At 33.1% G+C, this 17,090-nt stretch overlaps 1 protein-coding gene across 13 annotated transcripts in view; it reads right to left on the bottom strand.

Annotated features, from left to right (window-relative positions):
- The window catches only part of PTPRK (protein tyrosine phosphatase receptor type K), a 742,018-nt gene that overhangs the window by 105,582 nt on the left and 619,346 nt on the right, over positions 1–17,090 (bottom strand). For all 13 annotated transcript variants that reach the window (XR_012489194.1, XR_012489195.1, XM_074309869.1 and 10 more), the window contains exon 13: positions 14,136–14,172. Coding sequence is in view for 11 of the 13 variants with exons in the window: in XM_074309869.1 (XP_074165970.1) it covers positions 14,136–14,172 (37 nt within the window). In the remaining 2 variants the exon portion in view is untranslated. The remainder of the gene's footprint in view (positions 1–14,135; positions 14,173–17,090) is intronic.

The following is a 17,090-nucleotide window of genomic DNA, read 5'->3' as shown; positions in this document are numbered from 1 at the left end:
TATGGACTAGTGAAGAAAAGGGCAACATGGATCTTATTTCCTACTGACAAGCTCTTAGTTTCAGAAAGCAGTATTACTTGCTGGTATCAGCTTTCTTATCTAAGTGGTCTGTGGTGGGGATAAAAGAGGTCTTGTATGTAAAGTGCTTTGTAAATAATCAAATGGTACATAAATGTCAGCTATTATCATTAAAATTATTATCTATAAAGTAGACAATGTCTATCTCTAAACTCTTATTGCTTTTAGTACAGGTCACTTTACCTGGAAGATATCTTGATCTGAATGCCTTGTTGCCAAATCAAAAGGATAAAAAAAAAAAAAAAAAAAAACCTATCTTCCTCCATTCCACAAAATCACACTCACAAATATGTGTGACATTTAGCAGGACCAAATGATTTTGGAGGTCTCATCCTGCACGTAGATAAATGAGCATGAAATTTAAAGGAAATTTTTAAAAAGTTTTTTTTTAATTTAATTTTTTTCTTAATTGTATTTAAAAACAATTTTACATTGATTTTTTTGAAAAATTTGAGTTCAAAATTCTTTTCTGTCCCCCCTTAAAAGTGTTTTTCAACTGGTGACTGTATTTATAATTTATTTTCAAGTCTTGCCACTTTTTTTGTCTTGAGATAGCCTATTTATAGTACTTCCTCTCTCTTCTTTAAGTTACAGTCATAAATCCCTAAACTGTCACCTTTAACATATACTTTTACAACACCCATCACTAATCATAAAATAGCAATGGAAAAGTAGTGGAATGGGTTCTAGTTGTAGTTATGCTAGCAAGGTTACCTAGAGAAGACACTAAACAAAATTTTATGTACCTCAGTTTTATTAAAAGCTTTCCAGCTTATAAAGTGCCAATATTTGGAACATAGTAATGATTATTTCACTGCATTCTAGAGAAAGTATGGCATTGGTGGAATAGTATGAGTTCCCTCTTTATCCTCATATTCTCCAGAGCAAATGAATTCAGAAATGGGGTGACCCCGGGAAATATGATCAGATATGAATAAATTTATGTGAAATCAGAGAGTTAATTCTTTCTGATATCTCATCCTTCTTTTAGTCACCTCCCAAATATGGGGAGAAAAAAGTGGTATGTTGAGTTTAAAATGCAAAGGCTAGTTATTCCAACTTGGCCTGGATAACAGGACTAGTGAAGAAGACCAAAAAAGAAACTAACATATCAAACTAGGGTGTATACCTTCCAAAGGAACAACGTAATTACAAATGCTAAGAAGAGAAAATGAGAAAAAAGGGCATATATTTTCACTCCTTCCCCTCCCCAATAGCTCTATTACAAGTATCATTTCTTTCCCTTTCTTCTTTTTTTCTCCTTGTCAAGAGGCTATATCAAGGCTTCTCTGTCATCACATATATCAATTCTCCTCTTAGTGTCTGAATTTTGGAGTATGGCAAAATACAGTCTAAATCTTTATTTGTTTTGTGCTTTCAAACACACAGAGACATGTATGATTAAATATTTGGGATTTAGTAATGAAAAGATACATGCCCAATTCAGAGATGCTATTTTATTATATTTGTATTGTATTATAATCTCCTTAATATGTATAAAAGATTTTTGGGGGGACTAGAGACTAGGCTAACCACTGAAATTTCCTATTTCCAATAGTCTAAAAGGTCTAGAATACTGAGTACAAGGGATTATGTAGGTAAAAATCTTGTTTACAGACTGAGTACCTTTGAAATCCAGAGTATTTTAGCTAGTGTCTTCATCCATAAAATGTGAAAGATATCTGACTTCTAAGAACCTTTCCAACAAACGTTTTGGTAGATTATAATTGTATCTGTTCAGGGTTTGATACAGACTTCCCCCCATCTTTTACTGTTAGCTTTTCATTTTCCTTTGCCATCTGGCTCAGAGACGATAGTGTAGAGGAATTACTCTTTCGGCTCCAGATTCCTCATTCCAACAGTCCCTTATTGTCCTGTGACTTTCTAAACCTCTCTGGCCTACTATCTTTCTCTAATAGAATTTAAGCTTTGAGATCAGGGACTGTTTCCACCTTTGTATTTGAATCCTCAGCACTTTTAGCAAAGCCTCTGACACGTAACCTATGATTTTTCTTCCATTCATGTATGCATTTACTTCTATAATTTGTAACAGGAAAGGAAAGAAGAGGAAAGGAAAAGAATAAGCATTTATATAGTGCCAAGACTGTGCTAAGCATTTTCAAAAATATTCTATTAATAGAGGAAGCTAGGTGTTGTATACTTATTTACTCCCATAATTTTTAATGGTACTTTCCCACAATACTTGGACTCATTCTCATAGTCTATTTCAAAGCTTTTTATGAGTCATTCTCCTTCTAAAAAACTTCTATTTTGGTGTTCATCATAAACATTATTGCTCAGTTCTCCTTTATCAGTTTATATAACTCCTACCTGTAAGTGGTTTCCTAATATATGCACTAGAATGACTTTTCCCTTATTAGATTCTAATTTAAGTATACCATCTCCTTTCCCCAAATAAGTAATTCCTCAAATTAGGCCTCCTCAATAAAGACCTATCTGTCTGAAAAGAAGAGACTACAAACTCTTTTTGGTGTCAGACCTACAGGTAACTGCCACGATTCCACCTCGTTTGCTATCTTACCATAAATACTACGTCTATCTGACATTTAAAACACCATTTACTATTTAACTTGTTAATATTTATTCAGCTGTCTATCATACCAGTATTAGTAATATAACTACTTCAGGAATTATTTCAATTTTAGATGTGAGGAAATTAAAGCTTAGATAGGTTAGGTAACTTAAGATGACCTCACAATTAGTCAGTAAATGTACTCCATGTGTCATATGCTTATCAGGTGGGAAGGACTCTCTTAATAAACTTTAGTTTCCCAAATGGGAACTAAATAGAAGTACAGTGATTCTTGACCATAAAAGAAGGATAGGCACACTGCACACTATATAGGGTCAGAATTAAACCCTTAAAATCCTGGGAATATCTACCTCTTCCTAATATGAAGAGGAGATGTTTTAATATTCTGTATCCAGAATAAACATTACTTCAAAGGATTACCCACATTGTTCCAGTATTTGTAATGACAAAAAATAAAAATAGAAAAATAGAAGTAGAATGAACATTTTTTTTTAACTTCAAGTTAATTTTCAATTAAACTGGCAAAAATACATACTTAGAATTGTCATGTTCTTATAATTTATGTCTGGGTTAAAATGTTTAATTTTTTAAAAAAAATTTTACTTGGACTGCTTTCTTTGATTATTTCTAAGTTCTTCTTTATTTGTTACCAAGGTCTCCTTTTCACCTGACTACTCGCCCCAATTTTACTTTGTTTTCTTAGTTCTCTTTGGTCTTACTTGGCAAGTACCTTAAAGAGTAACTCTATCCTTTAACAAATTCATGAAAGTGTTATTCTCATGAAGCAAGATTCCAATAAAACTGGAATGAGCTGGGGATAGATACTATACCAGTTCTTCTTAATAGGTTTCTATATTTATTTTACTAAATGAAAACGGCCCTCAGTTGCTTTCCAAAGTTTGCCTACCCACCTCCTAACTGCTTTGTCTTTCTTTTCACTTTCTGGCTTAGCTTCACAAAAGAGCAATTTTTAGATGAAATGTTAATCTAGCAAGTTGTGCAGTCATGACGATAAAGGGGCAGGTCTGAGGAAGAATCAAATCATTCCAGCTTCTTTTACCCACAATCTTACCTCTAAAATGGTCTCAATTATAGCTCTCTCCTCAAACTTTGGCTACTCTTACTTTTCAATTCTGCTTTCCCTATTCATCACTTTTCTTTATTTGTCATCTCTTTATATCTTGGTACTTTTTTTATTTTCCTCTCTGTCTTCAAGATGCATATTCAACTAAATACCTCTCCTTTCATGTTTTTCAGGGAACACCCAAGGATGGATTAAAGGACATGATATGTACATGGAGTAGGTGTGGAAAAGATGGACAAGTGAGAATGGGTTTCAGGAGAGTTATAATAATTACTTCATCAAAGACCACAGATCAAAGCCTAAGCAAATAAAAAATTGAAAGGCTAATACATCCAATAATGGGTGATTTTCTTTTTTTTTTTTCTTTCAAAAATTATTTTGCTGAAGTTTTATTGAACTAGTTAAAATATCAATATGATCTGTTTTGTTCTAATTTTATTTTTAGTAGAGATGAATAGCAGTTAGTCACTTTCTTTCCTAATTTTGTTGTTATAACTATAGTTTTAACAGTTAAGGGAAATCCCTGTGAGGAAACCCTTTCTACCAATAGTCTGCCAAATGCTCCATGAAAGTGATGACTATCTCTTTGCCTCCTTTCCTTCTTTGCTAATAGTTAAAGTATCTATAGTTCATTTTTCATAGAAATAATATTTTACGGTTTTCTGCCTTTTCTTTCTATTCCCAGATTTTATCACAGTGCATGGAACATTGTTAAGTGTTTAATAAATACTTGTTCACTTGACTTGGGCTATTTGTATTCCTCTATGAATCCTTTCCAAGTTAAGTGTAAAATTTTACAAAGCTTCTGAACAATCTAGGAAAAAAAGGATTAATTTTATACCTCTGCATTTTGTAATCCTGGACTTTCTATCTCAGGGGTTCTCAAACTATGGCCCGTGGGCCAGATGTGGCCCACTGAGGACATTTATGCGGCCTGCAGGGTTATGGCAAATGGGCTGAGAGGTGGAGACAGAGTGTGAGTTTTTGTTTTTACTATAGTAGTGAACTGGCCTCGTATTTAAAAAGTTTGAGGACCACTGCCTTATCCAGATTTTTTTTTTTTTACCCATCTTTAGCAAACACTCTGTTGTTTAATAGAATGAACAAAAATAAGGCCTTCTGGAAGCACAGTATGCCTATCCCAGGAAAATGTTCTGCCACAATTGAAGTAAGGCTTGCTCACACTCTTTTCCTGAAGGATTCAATTAATACATAGTAAAAGAAACTTCCAGGAAATATTAGACTGTCCTCATAAGAGTGCCAAACTCTCCATAAGGCAGTACCTGTTGATTTGGGTAGTTGGATTAAGGGAATCATAAAGCTCAGTCATGTTCCATTTTCTTCATAGGAATCTAACTCAGGAATGTTAGGAATCTAAAATACTTTTAACTCTCTGCCTATACAATTCCAGGCATTAACAACCTAGCTAGATATTCCCAAAGTCACTTTAACTTAAAATCAGGATCATAATATTAGTGGGTTGTATATTTCTCAGTTATGAGAGGGACCTAGTTGTCTATCTGGGCTGAGTAAGTCATATAACTAAGTAATCACTGCTCTTTGTCAGCAATCTTTTGTAAAGATCTGTCAGGTAAAAGGAACTAATACTTCAACATCACTTATTTGTGATAACCTTTTTATCTAGCTTCTGTTTCTTTAATTCCCATAGATGACTTAGAGTTGACTGAATGTTATAATGTGAAAAAAAAAAATGTTGACTCAAGTGTAACTCTGCACTTACAATATGCTACCTAGACCAATTTCTACCAGACATGTGTATTTTCTCATGGTATTATTATGTTCTTTGTAGTCCTCCCTTCCCCTATAAGGGTACTACCTTACACCTGTCTTTAATTTTTTTTTTTCCCTTTTTGGTTCTGATCACTTCTCCAATTTCTTTGTGATGTTAGCCTGAAGGCACAAACATGTCATAAATTTTACAATAAAGTCTCCTGATGTCTTTTGGGGACAGATACTTGGATAGTATGTAGCCTGTGTCATCTCCCTCTATTATAATAAATTCAATTCACTTAAAATTTATTAATTGTCTTCTAAATAAAAAAATCACATAGGATACAAAACAAAAAAATTCACAGTTTTTAGTTTCTATTTTATTGGTGTGGGGGGAATGGAGTAAGAGACAGACATACAGCCAAGTGAATATAAACCAATTTTAAGAGAGAAATAGCACTAAAAACTAAAACACATAGAGAGATGGGCAAAAATAAAGAAAAATGATCATTAAAGAAAGCAGAATTGAAAAGTCAATGTGGTCAAAGTTTGAGGAAATAAAGAGCCAGAATTGAGGGCCATTTTGAAAAGAAGACTATGAGTCAAAGATCCCAGTTTTCCCACACCCCCTCCAATATTCATCATTATTTTTTCCTGTCATCTTAGCCAATCTGACAGGTGTGTAGTGGTATCTCAGAGTTGTCTTAATTTGCATTTCTTTGATCAATAGTGATTTGGAACACCCTTTCATATGAGTGGAAATAGTTTCAATTTCATCATCTGAAAATTGTCTGTTCATATCCTTTGACCATTAATCAATTGGAGAATGGCTTGATTTCTTATAAATTAGAGTCAATTCTCTATATATTTTGGAAATGAGGTCTTTATCAGAACCTTTAACTGTAAAAATGTTTTCCCAGTTTGTTGCTTCTCTTCTAATTTTGTTTGCATTAGTTTTGTTTGTACAAAGGCAATAATCCCTATTTTCAATGGAAAGATATATACCTTTAGCTATAGCTATAGATACAGATATAAATATCTCCCCATTCGGTGTTAAATTTTTTTCCATATCTGCTGCAATTAAGAGAGGGGTAGAGTCTACATGTATACTATACATCACAAAAGCAGAAAAGGGAGCCACTTGTGCTAATGTGAAGCCAGCCTTGCATATACAGGCATTTTAGGACTCAGCTTCAACTTCAATTATCTTGTAACATAATCAACAACATACTGTAAAAGCTGAAAATGAAATGTCTTCAATATTTCTTGTCCCTAAAGTACTTTAAGACCCTGGAAGGAAAGGCATCATGTCAAGGTGCTTATTCCTTGAAAAATCAATTTGACCAAATTCAATATAAGGTTAAATTATAACTTGCTTACCAAATAACAGTTCAAGTAATTGTCATTCCTCTTATATTTAATAATACTTTTCATCATTAAATATAAGATTCCAACAACTGAGATTTAAGTAATGAAAAAAGGTAATAGTTATTAACCTTTTCTTTGGAGCTTGTGATCTAATCTATCACCATATTCCTTAATTTGGATTAAATCCCAAGAACAGGAACTTCAAATTCCAAAGTCTCAAAAGAGCTATAGAAGGAAGTTATAACAGTAACAATAATTAAGGTGTTGAAAGAGAATCTTCTAAATTGTTTCAATTTAAGATAGCACATAGTTAGATTGGGTGACTCCAAACACAAGAGATAAAAACAAAAAATATGCCAGTGACAGAGGGGAGGGGAGGATTCTCTGATCCAAATAAAGCTACACATTAGCAAAGCAAAAATATGTTTTAGTTTGTGGTCACCTACATGGCACAACAAATACTGCACAGGGCCTCAACAAGACCTGAATGCAAATTCGTCCTTAGACATTTACTTGCTGTATGACCCATAGAAAGTTACTTACTCTGTTTTCCTCAGTTTCCTATCTGCAAAATGGGTGTAATAATAGCACCTATATGCCAGGGCTATTGTGTAGATCAATTGAAAAAAATTAAAGCACTTGGCATATAATAAACACTATGTAAATATTAGTTATTATTAGTTACTAGAACAATAATTAAATGAGTTACAATTAGAAATGATATGATTTACCTATCTGGGTGAGGGAGAGTTTATACCATATGATAAGTCTATATAGAAAAAAATGCCACAATAAATTTGAACTTTATAAACTTTAGTAATAGTTGCAACTATATCACCTGTACAAAGTTTTTATTCAGGAAATTTATTTAGAGATATCTTCAGTTTTATATAACATAGTTATGTTAGATGTAATTAATAACGTAAGATTTATTGAATTTTTCTATTAATGTATTTAAAAAGAAAAAAAAAAACTTTTTTGTGGTGGGACAACAATAACATAATGGTAAAGGTGGCTAAGAAATCCTTTTAGGTACAAAAAAGGGATCAGGAATCATTGATTTTAATCCTGTGATCTATTCTCCAATGGTTCAATCTCAAAGTTAATATAGTTTTACAATTCTCACAGGTAGAGATAGGGGGTATTAGGAAAAATGAAAATGAGGAAGAAGTCCTATGGAACGTGATGCTATTTATGCTATCATGAGGTCCTGGTTTATTTCTCTCCTTTCTCTCAATATGTAACAACAACAACAACAACAATAATAATAATAATAATAATAGCTACTATGTATTTTGGGCAGCTAGATGAAACAGTGGATAGAATGCCAGCTCTGGAATCAGAAATATTTATCTTCCTTAGTTGACTAACTGTGTGACCCCAAGCAAGTCACAACCCTATTTGCCTCAATTTCTTCATTTGTAAAAAACTGGAGAAGAAATAGCAAAACACAGCAGTATTTTCCAAGAAAATTCCAAATGAGGACATAAAGAGTAAGACATGAATGAAAAATGACTGAACAACAATAAATCCAAGACCAAGAAATTTGGACAAGACTAGACTTTTACCTCAATTCTTCACTGTGGCAGAGTATACCATACAAATAACTTTAGATTCTTGAAAGTTGTGCCAATGAAATGCAAAGAAACTCTGGCAGGTACTACCATAGCAAAATACAATAAAGCAGCAAAGTTTTAAGCACACATTACATGCCAGGCACTGTGCTAAGCACAAGGGTTATAAAAATGAAGCAAAAAGACTGTCCTTGCCCCCAAGGAGTTTACATTCTAATGAAGAAAGACTAAACACAAAAAGGAGCTGGAAAGGAGAGCAGTTGTAGAGTATGGGGAGTGAGAGAATGGTGTCCAAGTCTAGAAAGTCAAAGCAGAGGTGGCGAATGAATGAGACTGAACTGAGTCTCTCCTTAAAGTGAAGACTAAGTTGATTATAAAAGTATTTCTGTAAGCAAGGTCTCATATGATTGCTACTTGACTAGAGGAAAGGTGATGATGCAGAGGAGGCAAAGGAAGAATGCAACTTTCTTCAATGATAGTATCCCTTGGTTATAAACTTTTTGTAACACTGAGTTTTGGATTCATAGGAGGGCAATACAAATGCAGGTTCAAGGCATTTACCCAGTTGTAATTAATATAAAAACATAAAAAATATAAAAACAAAGGCTACAGTTAGAATACACTAAAAATATAACTACTTAGGCATCCTAGCTCATTTTGATCCAGGACTATACTTGCTGCACACAATCCATCATGACTTAGCCCATTCTTTTAATACTACCAACTGACCCTAAGCAGCACACTATCCTCAATCTTAAAAATGGGGATAATTGGGATAGCTATGTGGGTGCAGTGGATAGAGCACCAGCTCTTAAGTCAGGAGGACTTGAGTTCAAATCTGGTCTCAGACACAACACTTACTGGCTATATGATCATGGGCAACTCACTTAAACACAACTGCCTCACCAAAAAAAAAAAAAAAAAAAAAAAAAAAAAAAAAAGGTGGGGGGATAATAATATCACCTACCTCACAGAGTTGCTTTGGAGATGAAAAGAGATAATATTTGTAAAAAGCCCTTAATACCATGTCTGGTACACAGTAGGTGCTATATAAATGCTTATTCCTTTTCCTTCCTTCTTAGTATCTTCCTAAGAAAATGTGGAGTGAAGTGAAAAGCCATGATGCCAAACATCACAGAGGGAAATAAAAAAAAAATAAAAAAAATAAAAAAACACACATCTATTTTTTAAAAGATACAGAAAAAATATTATTTAAAAAAATTATCAGAAATTCAGCCTTAATCATTTCCTGAGTTTGGTAGTTCTATGCTGCTGTGAAATAAGGTGACAGGATATCTTGTTCATATGGTGATATCAACCTTTCTCCCTGAAAAATATCTATTGGAAGATTCCAAAGATCTGTCCTTGGGGCTGTGTTGTTCAATATTTTTTAAAAGACTTTAATGCAGCCATGGGTAGAACATTTACTGAATTTGCTGATAACATAAAGAAAGGAAAGAAGGCTGACATATTGGATGACATAATTGGAAGTCTCTGCCTCCCCCAAAAATTCTTGACAGACTAGATCAGTGGATGAAGCCTCATAATACATTTAATAGGGATAAATTAATATTTTATACAAATCAAATAATATTTTATTATTTTGTCAGCCAGGGAACTCGGATTGTGGGAATTATTTTCATTGGCAAACCATATAACTTTTTCATAGTTTACTTACAGAGATCAAAAAAATATTAACATAAAGACCTACATGAGTTAAAAATGGCTTTTAAATTTTAAAACAAAATTTGATTTTAAAATATAAAGATCATTCTCAACTAATGGGGTAGTACAGTCAACTGCTAGATATCTGTGTTGACAAAGTCCTATTCTTCAATTCAAAAAGTCAACTGCATATATACAAGATGGAAGAGTCATTATTAGAAAGCAGGTCATGGGGGAAAAGATCCAAATTATCAAGCTTAGTTTAAGTCAGGAGTGTACTGTGACAATTTAAAAAGTTATGCTTTTTTAGTAATAGAACCATACTATAGAGTAGTGGGAAGATGCTGATGTGCTTGCCTCTGTTCAAACCACAATGTCTTTAGTTCCAAACACAGCACATTTTAGGAAGGACACCAACAAACTAGAAATTTAAAATAAGGGAACTGAAAAACTGTGCCATATAATAGTGAATCAGTCAATATATATTTAAGTGTCTACTATGTGCCAGGCAAGGGGCTAAGCACAAGGGCTACAAAGAAAGGCAAGCATGCTTCCTGCCCTCAAAGAGCTCAATCTTGTAAGGAAGACAATGTAATAATAGAAATAAAAGTTGATATAGATATACATACACGTAATAAATTCCTGAGAAACACTTTCTGACTATTGGTTGACTGGAAGAAGGATTAGAATTTCTGCTTGATATCTGAGACTGGAATTAGTTGAAATAAATGAAAGGTCTAGAAAAGTAGAATTCAGGTTAAGAGAAGGAGAAACTTTCTAACAATCAAGAGTTGTACGAGAATAGAATAAGTAGCCTTGTGGCACAGTGAGCTCTCAATCACTAGAAGTCATCATTCTGAAGCAATATAATCACTGATGAGGATACTGTTCAACTAAAAGGTGAACCAACTAATCTTGAAGGGCCTTTTCAATTGAGATTCTCTGATATGCATGGCATTATGCATATATAATATTCACACAGCTCAGATCCTGCCCTCGAGGAGCTCACAACTTAGTAAAATGTAAATGATATATGTAAAACATAATAAGACCACCAATTAAAATAAAAAAAAAATCAGAGTATTGGTTCAACAAAAGGTCTAGATAAAAGAGAATGAATTTGAGGACAGGCCATTTTAATTCACTGGATTCAGGGAAAGCTTCATGGAGGTTAAAAGAGAAAGGGGAGAAGGCCATTATTTAAATTGAAGATATCATAAGCAAAAATTCAAAATCAGGAGAGAAAAAGGGAAAGAAGTATGTTTAGAGTATATGTAACGAAATGAGAATAATGTGTGAAAAAGTTGGAAAGATAATTTGGAAGCAACACAGTAGATCTTTTGAAGGCTCCACTATTTAAAAACAATCTTTACATGTTACTCAATAATCAATGGGATTGCTTCATTGATTGTATTGGGGATATTACCTTGGCAAATCTGGGAAGAATGGAGTGCAGAGGAGAGAAATTAGAGATTAAGAGGGAATTCTTATAATATTTCAGACAAAAGATAATTAAAGGAACATTGATTTCTAAGTCTCAGATAGACCTAAAAAAACCCTAATTGAAACATCTCATTTTGTGGATCAGAAAACTGAGGCTCAGCCAGCTTAACTGCAGGAAGGAAGTGTAAGGAATGGTATGTGGATTGAGGTCTTCATGACTTAAAACCCAAAGCCCTATCCCTTTGAGTTTGAATAGTCAAACAACATCCTGAAACACATTAAAATGCAACTGGAAAAAGTTTAGCAAAATAAATGAAAATAAACTATAAATGGATAATGCTAACATGGTTTTCTAAGAGGTTATGCCATCTTTAGGGATCTTTATGTAGAATGGCATATATTTTTATTTATTTGATACCAAATGAAGTACTACATTCTATCTTTCACCGTAAGAGAACATAAAAGTTAAAAGGGCTGAGCCTTGAAACAGGAAATTCTGAATTCAAATTTGGTTGCAGACACTCACTAATTGGGTGACACCCTAGGCAAGTTATATAACCTTTGTCTGCTTCAGTTTCTTCAACTGCAAAATGGGAATGATAATAGACCTTACTTCCCAGGGTTGCAGTGAGGATCAAATGAGATTTGTAAAGGGCTTAACAAAGCACCTAGTACACAGTAGGAACTTGTGAATATCTTCTTTCTTCCTTTCTTCTTTCCTTCCTCTTAAAGAATTGATGACTTAGGTTTGTCCATAAATATTCTGAGTTGGGTTGGCTTGACTCCATCACTTTTTGGTTAAAAATCAAATTGCTGACTGAAGAGGAAAGTATAGATTTCTTTAAATTCTTTAAAATGGATGTCCTTCCAGAGCTTCCAATCCAACAAATATAAAATAGAGCTTTAGATTTCCCTCAGAAATGTCCCTCTCCCCTGACTTCTTGATCTTTGTTAATAACACCATTGCCAGAATGACACTCCATAGTTTTGTCTTTATGCACTCTCTATTGAGAACTACATACATGTCTTTTAATACCATCTTCCAGCCCATGTTGCTTTCTATCAAATACTTAAACTAGATTTCTATGACATGAAATATGCTAGACTCCAAAAAATGTGTTATAGAAAATATTTTGTGAAAGAATACCACACACACACACACCACACCACACAAAAAACAAACAAAAACACACCACAATATTCCTTAAGGTAATACAAAAATTTAGTGATAATTAAAATATTTGAGGCATTTGAAGTTTTTACTTGTGAAAGCAAAGTAGCTAGCTACATCTAAAAAAAACTCTTTAAAACTTCAACAAATGTTAATTTTGGCAATGCTTTTGATCAAAACTGATTTCTCTCCCCTAAAGCATAGGAAAACAATACAAGTAGAAACCCAAAATATCTGCTTCCTTTAAGCTACTTCCTAAGAAAACTCAACTTAAGATATACTGGAATGTAAATTAAACTAGCTAAAAGTAAATAATTATATATTTCCTTTCTATCTTTCTCTCCTTTAAGATTTCTCCTTTTTTCATTCTCTTTGAACAATTAAAATAATCTTAGGTCTTTTCCCCAAAAAACTTATTTTATTTTCCTTTGAAATGTGCACACATTATTCTATATAAGTCAAGCGGAAATTGTATAAATTGCTATCACAAATCAAGAATTAAACACAAGGGCTTATTGAGTAGATTGATGAGTAGACTTTAAAGAAATGATGGAAAAAAAAGATTGCAAACACCAACAGAATGTGGCTATTCATTTTTGTCTTAAACTTATTTATTATAGCTCAAAAATATGAGTACAATTCTAATTGTACTCTAATTGTACAGCAGCCAATACATAACTACAATACCAATTCTCTTAGGATTATCATGCTATCATCAATATAGTCTTTTCTTGTTTCTGGTGCAAAAATCTATCAAATGATTCTCATTGTTGAAAAAGTTACTTAACTTTGCAATGAGAAGCAATAAATGTGGTAGCAAAAGGAAAATCTCATCCAATCTGAATCTTAGATCTTTATCCTAAGACAAAATTACTTTTTATTACTAAATGACTGAATACTGCATCACTAAACCCAGGCAGATCTACTCCATTGAAGTTTTATTCTATGGTCTCCCTTGAAACTTTAAGAAAAAGAAAAAGAAAAAGAAAAAGAAAAAGAAAAAGAAAAAGAAAGAAAGAAAAGAAACCAAAAGAGAGAAAGACAGGAAAGGAGAAAAGTATCACCTAGGAAATCACTTACATAATAAAGATAACAACCTATCTCCATGCTCTGAACTATGCCTAAATTTTCATTAAGAAGGATGACTCTTTTATGCTTCTGACCTGTCCTTGTTGGCTTCATTTGCTGAGTACAAATGACAAAAATGAGTTTTTCATATTTTGGCTAAATCGTGTCTATTGCAAAAAAAAATTCTACTAGCCAAGTACAAAGGAGGAGAAAGTAGCCCACCATTATGTGTTCAAGATACTCAAGTGAGTCATAGTACTTTGCTAGCACTATAACGGGAGCTGTACTACAAAGCCTTTGCAATAGAAATGGCAAATTTAATTAGTCCTGAAGCAAAAAATAAAGTACCTTACTCTTAGTGCAAGGGAGAAAGGGAGTGAAAAAAAGTCAGGCTCTTACCTTTTGTAGCTATTCGTACACACTGGGTTTTAGTTTCCTGTTGAAGATATAAAAAAATGAAAGAAAATATAATTAATATGCATTTCAAGCTATTCTACTTATCAAGTAAGAAAAAGCTTTAAGACCAGTATAGAATAGCAAGAATTGGATTTTGGACACTAGATGGTTAAATTTTTCCAAGATTGAAAAGGGAGATATTAAAAAACAAAAACAAAAAAACACTTTAAATAGGACTTTACAAGGTATTTGTAAGTATAGGGAGAATTCTGCTTTCAATCTTTGCAATCCAGTGGTAACACAAAAATCAAAGTTCTGTACATGGTCTGGGTAAAAAAATAACACAACAAACCACTTATGCTTAATTGTAAAGCTGGTACCAAATTCCACAGATCATGTCCACTAAAGTTATGTGTCCCCTAGAGTCCCCTGTGACTTTTTCTTTTCTCCTTATATACTATTTCATACAATGATCTCTTTGGTTTCCATGAACTATTACTATTATCTCTATAATGACTCTGAGATCTCTGTACCTAGCCCTAGCCTCCAAACAAGCAATTATAATATGGCCCATAACATCTTAAACTCATCATATCTAAAATTGAAGTCATTATATTTCCTCCCAAATCTTCCCTTCCTCCAAACTTCCCTTCTACTTTAAAGGGTAGAACCTTCCTCCCATTTACATAAGCTCATAATCTAGGTGTAATCATCAATTCCTCACTCTTAATCACTCTCAATATACAAGCTGTTGCCAAGTTTTGTGGATATTTTTATTGTAATATCTATCACATATACATCCTTTTTCTTCTTGGCCACTTTTATTAATCCTGAGCCAGGCCCTCACTACTTTATAACTGGCCAATTGCAATAGTCTTCTAGTTGGACTCCAGTGTCTTCCTAGTCAGCTGTTAAATTAATATTTCTAAAGTTTAGAAAGGATAGCATAATACCCTTATATTCAGTAAATTTTAGCAGTTTCCTATCATCTCATATGAGAATTATGTGTTTTCAAGCTGCTTTCTAGATTTATTTTGAATGGAGATGCCATAATGCAGAGATGCAGAGGCCATAAGCTGGATAACCTGACAGACTTTTAAAATTCTTCTTCTTTCCATTCATCCAGTAGGGGGAAAATTAAGACTAACAAAAAGAAGGAATACATGATGTATCTCATGTTTTTTTAATATTTTTATGGAGAAGGCATGGATTTCCCTTTTCCAGATTTGTTTTCTTTTATCCACAGTTTGGGCCTCAATCTGTAAAAAAATATGAGATTTAATTAAAGTAGATAACAAATAAATTCTTCACTTATCAACAAGCATTTATTAAGCTCCTAGTATGTGCCAGGCTCTACAAAACAATGCACCAAATGGAACAGTCCTTGTCCTCTATTGCAGTAAATCAAACATACATATATTATATGTTTATGTGGACATGTATGTATATTTATATCTGTAAAGTACAGGATTGCAATTCTCACTTCCCCATCTCAGCTGAGAATTATCATAGAACATAATTACATATGATAAAAAATTTTGATGTATAAACAGTAGACATTTTTACTCTATGATCCTTTTATGAAGCATAAATCTTTTAATTAAGCTTGGAAGATATACACAGAATTGGCTGAGTAAACAATTTAACCATATCACTGGGGACTTTAAATATCTGGAGAATATTAGTACCACAGCAATTATATACAGAAGATCTCCACAGAGGGGAAGAGGGAGGGATGGTTCTTTCCTTGCCCTTGTCCTTCAATCATGTCTTATGAGCTCTAGACTAGAAGGAAACTGCATCCAGTTAGGAACAATGATATATGCAAGGACACATATTGATATGGGAAGATAGTTACCCAAGGAAGGATGTTAGCATCAAAGAACATAACACTTGTCTCAGAGAAGGTTTCTGGGTATGGATTCAAGAAAGAAACAGATCTCAAAAGTTTAGTTGAGCATTTTTCTCAGTAGAGAGGCTATACTTAATAGTAGCTACAGAGGGATGCTCCCTAGAAAGAAAGGACCAGGCCAGGCAATATCAGGAGCTGGGAGTTACTCTTTGTCAAACATGTTTTCTTACATCTATGCCTCACTTCTAATTAATTTTAACTTTAAGGTCACTCTTTCCAAAGAGTCTGTGTATATATAAAGAAAAATGAACCCCGAACTTTTGAAAAGGAATAATCTATACCTTTAAAAACAAAACAATATCAACAAAAACTGTATCATTTAAACAAATACCTTTGGTAAAAAAATAATTATCTCTACTGGCTGATTTTAAAGCATACTACTAGGGGCTTATCAACTACAAAAGTAGGAAGAATCACTCTTCCACTTACAACTGAAGGCAGTAGCCATACTCTGGTAATCTGAAGGTAAGGAAACAAGATACTAGATATGTGCGATTAGGGAAAGCCTTTAAAAAAAAAAAAAAGTTTATTTTCATTTTCTAATATACCTTATACTCAAGGATTTTTGAGGTGATATTAAATCTTAAAATATAACAAAGAATACATTTTTCCTACAAGTATTTTACCTTAAGTAAAACATTTTATCATTCAAAATCAACCTTAGATTGTTGGTTGATATCAAAAATCATCCAGAAAAATTTCATCAGCAAGTAATAATTAAAAGTATACTACTCTTATTTAGTTCTGACCTGAGGCCTTCATAGCAAACTGAAAACAAGAGATTATTTCTGGCTCTAGTAAAAACCTAAAGGGATTTTGCTTTCCTAAAAGCAATCACTTTTAACTACATCAGTATTCTTTGACCCTGTTGCTGATGTGAACCACATCAATTTTAAAACTCTGCCAAGATAACTGTGAAGTACATTGTCACAACTTTACACTTTAGATGTACAACAGTATGGTCACACTAGCAATTAAAAAGGAAAATTTCCTCACAAAGCTTTTAAGTAGTACTATAGAAAACCCTTTCCCAGAAAGGGGCATTC

This window comes from Sminthopsis crassicaudata, chromosome 4 (assembly GCF_048593235.1).
Source record: "Sminthopsis crassicaudata isolate SCR6 chromosome 4, ASM4859323v1, whole genome shotgun sequence".
Taxonomy (NCBI): Eukaryota; Metazoa; Chordata; class Mammalia; order Dasyuromorphia; family Dasyuridae; genus Sminthopsis; species Sminthopsis crassicaudata.
This window is presented reverse-complemented; position numbering and strand designations above follow the sequence as displayed.